General features: G+C 43.1%; 1 protein-coding gene across 1 annotated transcript; it reads right to left on the bottom strand.

Moving 5' to 3' along the window:
- On the bottom strand, positions 1–4912 carry UTS2 (urotensin 2). Its single transcript, XM_035019890.1, has 4 exons — positions 4810–4912; positions 2800–2910; positions 1566–1608; positions 1–121 (listed from the first exon to the last, which is right to left on the bottom strand). The coding sequence occupies exons 1-4, from the start codon at positions 4910–4912 to the stop codon at positions 1–3; spliced, it is 378 nt and encodes a 125-aa protein (XP_034875781.1).
- Positions 4913–7836: the final 2924 nt, after the last annotated feature.

Here is a 7836-nt window from a genome sequence, read left to right as displayed (position 1 = left end):
TCAGACACAGTATTTCCAGAAGCATTCAGAGGGAGACCCACGCTTCTTATCTTGTTTCCTGTTCCTGTCCAAAAGATGACTCAGGAAAATGTTAAGATCTTGTCCAGACAAAGCCTGAAACCAAATCCACAAACAAAAAAACATAGATTATCAATGAATTAAGAACCCTACAAGAAAGAGGAGCCGTAGTTAAGACTTAGGGCCCCTGAAAAGTGCCTGCTCTGTCGTGTGGGGTGTAATTGCAGTAGGAGCCCGGAGTGTGGTGGCTCTGGAAGGGCTCCCTGCACCCCGCCAGGGATCTACTCTGTCAGTCCTCTGATTGCCCTGAGGTTCCCCAAGCCCTCACTGACCCATCTCTATTTAAATAATCAACCAGTAACATGTTCTGTCCGTTTATTATCTTCTGTGTGAAACATCTTCTATTTCCCCTGAAATGAACTTCTCTTGAAGCGTGGGCCCTTAGTTTTGTTTCTACTGCAGAACTGCATGAGCAAATCCTATGAATCACCTTTGTGATTTTAGAGTTTTTAACTGTAATCCTTCTACTCAGAAGAATATATACGTGAATGATTACTTTTACTTTGTCACAGGCAGATACCACACGGACCCCTTCTGGGTGGTTTTGCCCAGTTGGGACCTTAGGTGGTGTCTGCCATCTCTGGGATGAAGTGTGTCCAGTATATTTTTATAAGGATGTTAGTGGGTACTACACCAAAAAAGATGTCTCTGGCCAGAATGTTTGGGAAGTTCTTGATTAATATTAAATAAGTTTACGTTGGGATTTCCTGGAGGTTTTGATGTGCTGATGTACACACAGAATCAGCGAGGCGGGAGAGGCTAGAACAATAGGCATGGTAGATTGGCTGGTGGGACTGGTGTACCCAGAAACCCTTCAGGAAGCACTTAGAGTTTGGGGGTGTTGGTGATGGTCAAATGCAGACTTTTCTTTCAGCATCTGAGGCCCTCTGGGAATTGCACGCCATTTCTAACCATCTAATATTATCTGTCATTCACCAATTCCCTATCCCAGTCTTTCCCCCGCACCCAGATTAGCGTCCGTGCCCTGCCGTCTACCGCCCATGTTCCACCTCTGTGTTTGAGCACAGCATTCTTCCACTTAGATGGTACATGCAGCAGCTTCCACACTTGAATGCGAATGCGAGTCACCTGGGGTGCCTGCTAGGATGCGGATTTTGATTCAGTAGGAGATTCTGAATTTCTCACGAGCTTCCAAGTGACACCAGGGCTGCTGGCCCCTGGGCCACATGTGGGGATGATGAAAGAGCTAGCAGAGGGGTAACAGACTGGAGAGCAGGGACCTTATCTGTTGTTCATTCCCTTAAACTTGTTAAAGTAATTTTTACCCAAAACAGGCACTGGACAAGTTCCTGTGGTCACATATGAATCAGAATTTAGAAAAATGAATGCTTTGAAATAACACTGATTGCCCAGTTACTTGAAGGTATGATTTCTACCCAGGACACTACCCAGTTCAAGCATTTTGGATCTTCTAAAGTCAAGGTATAAAATGCTTCGCCTAACTGTCGTAAATAGGGTCACTTACCTTTCTCAGACTTCCTCTAGGGTTAGCAATGTCAGTACTGAGACCTGGAAAACAATATTTGGAAACCATTCATCATCAGATCTGTGATTTCCAGTTTATGCTTGTTTTTCTTAGAATATTATTAAGTCATAATTAATTTCTGATCTTCCTGTTTTGTTTTGGTTTTTTTTAAGATTTTATTTATTTGACAGAGCACAAGTAGGCAGAGAGGCAGGGGGAGGAAGAAGCAGGCTCCCTGCGGAGCAAGGAGCCCGATGCGGGTCTCGATCCTAGGACCCCAGGATCATGACGTGAGCTAAAGGCAGACGCTTAACTGACTGAGCCACCCAGGCGCCCCTCTGATCTTCCTGTTTTCACTCTGCAGCAATATTTACTTGAAGGCAGCTTCTTTCTTGCTGATGGGAGTTCACAAAGGGCACTGCATTCTCCCCAAAAAGTTAGCAGTTCAGTAGTTTATTGGAAACATTTTAAATGAACGAACTTCTTTCTCTTAAACAATGTCTATTAAAAGTCTCCATTTGGGGGCGCCTGGGAGGCTCAGCCAGTTAAGCGTTGGACTCTTGATTTTGGCTCAGGTCATGATCTTGGAGTTGGGCTCTGTGCTCAGCAGGGAGCCTGCTGGAGACCCTCCCTCTCCCTGCCCCCACCCCCTTCTCAGAAAAAAAAGAAAAAGGCTCCATTTCATTTCCAGAATGTCCTGAGCATTTGTATCTGTGTGTAGAGTCAGAGAAAACAGTAAAAGCTGACAGTTTCTTGGTGGCTGTGTGTGACTGTGGAGAGCAGTTTACCTCATTTTCTCGTTGCCTTCCCAACAGCCGTGTGAGATGGGTATTTGTACAAATCCTGTCTACCGATGAAGAAACTGAGGTACCAGATGCTTACGTAGTTTGCTTAAGATTTTAGCAAGGGGGAAAGCAGGATTTCAAATTGCACTTATTGGAAACTGGGATAATATCCTCCTTCCCCTCCAAATAATCTGTGCAGAAAAAAATATATATATATGCTGAGGTGCCAAGGAGAGCATGATGCTTGCAAGGAGTTGGTGAGAAATGAAAACACAAGATTGCAGAGGAGTCTTTACACCAGAAGGGGAGAGTGTTGGGCAGTTTATTAGTCTATTTTATCAGTCATCTTTCTATTCCAAAACAGGTTTTTACCCCATCTAGTGAATGAGAATAGAGAGTAATTCGGTAGCAATAAAATCAGACCACCTATACATGCAAGAATTATTTTACCTGCTTCCCTAAGACCATCACCCCTCTCTGCCCCTGACATCTCCAGCAGCATTTGCAGGAGGGACACTCTTTCCAGTTCATCCAAGGCTGATCTTGCATCTCCATCAGGTGCTACACAGAGTAATAATAAAGGTTAGTAACGTTGTTCATTCTTCAGTGACTTCTGTTCCCTCTTGTCTTGGGGGAGCTCTGGGGCAGGGAGAGAATACTAGAGATGCCTTCAATGGCAATGTTTGTGACTTGTCAGTGGTATCTTAACAGAGAAATGGGGTGCTACGGTCCGATTTGCAAGCCGGCAGGACAGAAAATCAAGAGCAGTGGGTCTAATTCTGACTCTCTACACCCTTGTGTGACCTTGCCAAGCCTCTCAACTGGCTATTACCTTTTACTTGTAGATAGTTGAGTGATAAAATTGGAGAGGAAAAATGAAGGGTGGTTTTCTGAGAGTCACGTGACGACTGTTTATGTTCTTCTGATAAACCAGATAAAGGGCAGCACTCCTTACCTTTCCGGCCTTCCAAGATTTGAATACAGTCATCATTAGAAAAGAGTCAGCCTTTAAAATACTTTTTAAAGACTTTGATAGTAACATTATTTAATGTGAGATTTGGTCAGCTTAATAGAAGTATGGCAAGTGTGTGTAGGATGCGTATGGGATGTGCATGGAAGGTGTGTGGGACGTGCGTGGAAGACGGAAGGTATGCTCAGCGGAGACTTGGCACCAGGATAGCTCTCTTGGCCAGCTGCCGCCATGCTGAGATTAGAGGCTCTGGGAGTCCCAGAATAGCAGCACGCTTACAGCTTACAGATACTGAGCTACAACCTCAATTGGAAGACAATGCATTGAAACCATTATAAGGGCATCTGAGCACATTCACAATTATTTCTGAAGAATGTTCATGAAAAATCTGTAAAATCCGGCCACATGTAAGTGTGTGTGTCAAGAGGCTCATTTATGTAGGAACAACTAAATTAGAAAAACTGAGATAAGAACCTGAAGGGAGGCCCTCACCTGTTAGGGTTTGAGTAAGATGTTGCACCCATCTGAGTTTTAAAAAGATTATAATAATATGTACATTTTTTAAGAGGACAGTGATAGAGTCAGTCTTGATTTCATCTCGTGCTTGCTTTTCACTGTTCTTTTTAAATAACAGAGATTCAATAAGGTTAATGCCTGTTTTGGGCCAGTAACATGACAGGAAGTCTGGGCTGTAGCCACGGACAGGCACCCGTGAGTGGCCAGCAGTGCTTGGCCATCATCAAAAAGCCTCTTGGGAGAAACTTTAGAGGCTAGAAATGATAAAATCAATGGTATAGAAGAGTTTTTTCCTTAAAAAAAAAAGTCTAAAGGTACCCCAATTTAAAGACAAGATAAAATCCATTTAAATTTTAAATGCATCAGTTGTTTTATTCCTTAAACTAAATTAAGAGGAAATAGCCAAGTAAGTATTGACTGATTTTTTTTTTTTTAATTCAACTTACACTTAAACTGAATGAAACATAAAAAGGATAAGATACTTGCCCTGGAAACCGATGTCATCTCTAGCTCCAGATTGTCCCTTTTTAATTCTTTAATAAACATTTGTGTTTCATGTAACACATGTCAGATGATTACTTTTAACTTAAAATAACATAAAATAGTTTTCATCTACAACTGGAACAACCAAATTCTACATCCGACCAGTTCATTTAAAATAGAAACGAAAAGTAAATTATGCTTACAATGTAGTACAATTTTTTAAACTGAAAAAAAAAATTTTTTTTTGACCAAAGCAAGAGTTTGGGTTACAGGAATGACGTGAAATAAAGCTACCCTTTTTTTTCCCTTACATTTTAGAAAGAAAAAAATCTAAAATGTGCTATAAGGGTCCTCTAGTATTCTATCCATAGCTAGGACTCAATTTAACAAGACTCCTGCAAACAAGAATTCCCATTCTTATCTCTAACTTTGCATTTAAGACCCTTGAAGACTCTTCCAAGACTAACAGAAGGGGAACAAATTCATCTTACCTGAGAGCTGCAGGCTCTCTTCCCTGGAGTCAGGGACAGGCAGAGAGAGGAGAGGATGTAAGCATCCTATGAAAAGCAAACACCAGGAGATGAGCTTATACATGCTGGGCAAGAGACACAGTCTCCTTTCTTGGCTTCCGTTGCTCAGAACTTCCAACTTGCTCCTCATTCTGTGATCAGTGGTTATATATATGATCCTATGACTCATATCACCCCCTCCAAAAAATTAAATTTATTGTCTGTGGAGGCTAAAAGGCAATCACTTTGCATTGATGTAATTTTTCAAGGTAACAACTCATAGACAATAAATTTGCTGTCATTGCCTAGTGTACAAAGTAGGTATTATATAAAGACAGAACAGTTACATTTATAAATCTGGCCAAAGGAGTAACTGAGAGCAATAAATCATGAGTCAAAGAAAGGGTCACACATGAGTTGAAGTGGCCAAGGCAAAGACATGGATTTATGAGTCCTAGCAGGAGTGATGCAGGGCGTGACATGGAATGTGTTGGTTTCCCTTTTCTCAATCTTCCAAGAGTGATAGATGAACTGTCCTGTTGTACTGGGGACTGCCATGCCCGAAGAATAACAATGTGCAGATTAAAACTTAAAACCAGTTCTTCAGTGAAGCTAAGTTAAAATGCACAGCAAACCTTCAGGCTCAAAGCAAGTCTTAAATTTCAATACTGTTCATCAAGGAGGGATGGAACACAAGCCTGAAAACCTCGCTGATGAATATTTCCCAAGTCTGACTGCTGTTTCTCGCTCCCACTCTGCCGGCCCGGCCCCACCTGGACGGTCACATGGCTTCCCCGTGAGTGCCCACAGGTCTGCGCGCCACCCACCAGCGTCCACACAGCACAGCGGTGTCTCTGACGCACAAGTCGGCTCATGTCAGGTCCTTGCTCAGAACCCTGTATGCACCTGAAGGAAAAGTTAAAACTGCGGAATTACAAGAAAAAACATGAACCCCCCTTCATGACCTTGAGGTAGGCAGACATTTCTTAGCTGAGACATCAACCACATAAGCAAGAAATGGATAAATTCGGCTGTGCCAGAATTAGAAACATCTGCTCTCTGAGAGATACTGGTAAGAAAATGAAAAGACCGGCCACTGCTATGAGAAAAGTCACAATACACATTCCTGATGAAAGGTATAAAATGTATATACATATATATATATATATACATATATACATATATATACATATAAAGAACCAATACTCAGTAAGCCAACAACCCAATGAAAGGAATGAACACATATTCCACAAGAGAAGGTGTACAAGTCTCTAATGAGGACATGAAGAAATACTCGATATCGTTCTCATCAGAGAAACGCAAATTAAAATCACAGTGAGGGGCTACCACAAGCCCAGCCCAGTACAGTGGCTGCAATCAGAAAGACCGATGATCCCAAGTGTTGGCAAAGGTGCAGAGCACCCAGGAGGAGTGCAAAACAGCACAACCTCCCTGGAAAACAGTTTGTAACTTTCTCATAAAGTTAGATACCCATTAAACTGTGCAAACCAGAAATCCCTCTGCTAGGTCTCCACCTACTCAAGTGAAACGAATACATCGATCCAAGAATCACTTGTACACAAACATTCATAGTAGCTTTATTCATAACAGTGGAAAACTGCAAACAACCCAAGGTCCATGCACAGATGAATGGATAAATAAGCCGTGCTGAATCGTAGGATGGAATTCTACTTAACGGTACAAAGGAACTGCTGATAAACACAACAGGATGGATCTCAAAAATTTTGTGTGGAGTGAAATAAGCCAGACCGAGGAGAGTACCTGTGACATGATTCCATCTAAATGACATTCTAGAACTTGTAGCGCACTGCAGCGGGAGGTGGAGGGTTGACTGTGCAGGGAGGAGGGAACTTTTGGGGGTAATGAAAATGTTCTATGTCTTGACCAAGGCAGTGGTTGATTATATATATCCATGGACCAAGACTCATCAAACTGTACACTTAACATGGGTGCATTTTATTGTACGTAACTGATACCTGGTAAGATTTTCTCTTAAATCTCCCTTGGCTCCTGTTTCATGTTTCACTTCTTCCAGTGCTGCTCTCCCCTTACAGCTAAACTTGACTGCTTCCTGCACACATTCCTGCCTCAGGACCTTTGCAATGGCTGCTCGCCACCTGAAATGTTCTTTGCTCAGATGTGTGCCTGGCTCTCTTCCTCGCCTCCTTTGAGTGTTTGCTAGAATGTTACATCCTACATGAGGCCTTCCCTGACCCTGCTACTTAAAAATTGCAACAAACCTATCCCCAGCATTACTCATACTCTTGCCTCTCTCAACTTATCCCATTGCACTAAGCCTTCCAGCATGGTTACATATTTTAGGTCATAATTGTACATAGTAGGCACTTGGTAAATACCTGTTGAATCAGCGAATGGGGCACCAACCATGTGTCGGACCATGTTTCGGGGAAAGAATGGTGAACGAAGTAAGTTTCTACTCTCATGAACTTTCTCACTGGAGGCAACAGACAACAAAACGAATATTTGTTATGATAATTTTTTATTGCTATGATGAGGAATAAAGCAGACTAAAGAGACGGTGCAGCGACGCAGGTGGTCAGATGGGCAGTCAGGAGGCCTCTGGGAAGGGGGACACGTGAGCAGAGATCCAGGTAGAGTCAGGCAGCCATACATTTGAAGTATCTCCCAGAGGAAACTGAGGAATGGCCTGGAAGCAGGTGGAGCGATAACAGAAGAGACCCTGCGCTGGTGGGGGAGGAGGGGCATGCTGCTGATTGGCAGGAATGGTCCAGCACAGACCCCTGGATGGGCAGCAAGGGGTTGTCAGTGCCTGGACGGGGATAGGAACAATGTCAGAGCAATTTCACATGCTTACAGGTCTGGTGGGGCAAAAGGTGGTCATCTTCAGATTCATCTATGCATTCAGCAGACATCTCAGCACCTACAACATGCCGGCACTGCCAGGTGGGGGACACAGCCGTGGACCAAGACAATAGAAAGAGGCTCTCAGCCTGTTGGGTTCGTGCC

Source organism: Mirounga leonina, unplaced genomic scaffold, assembly GCF_011800145.1.
Source record: "Mirounga leonina isolate KUSES-001 unplaced genomic scaffold, KU_Mleo_1.0 Mir_173, whole genome shotgun sequence".
In the NCBI taxonomy this organism is placed as follows: Eukaryota; Metazoa; Chordata; class Mammalia; order Carnivora; family Phocidae; genus Mirounga; species Mirounga leonina.
The sequence above is the reverse complement of the archived record's forward strand: the minus strand, read 5'-3'. Positions and strand labels throughout refer to the sequence as shown.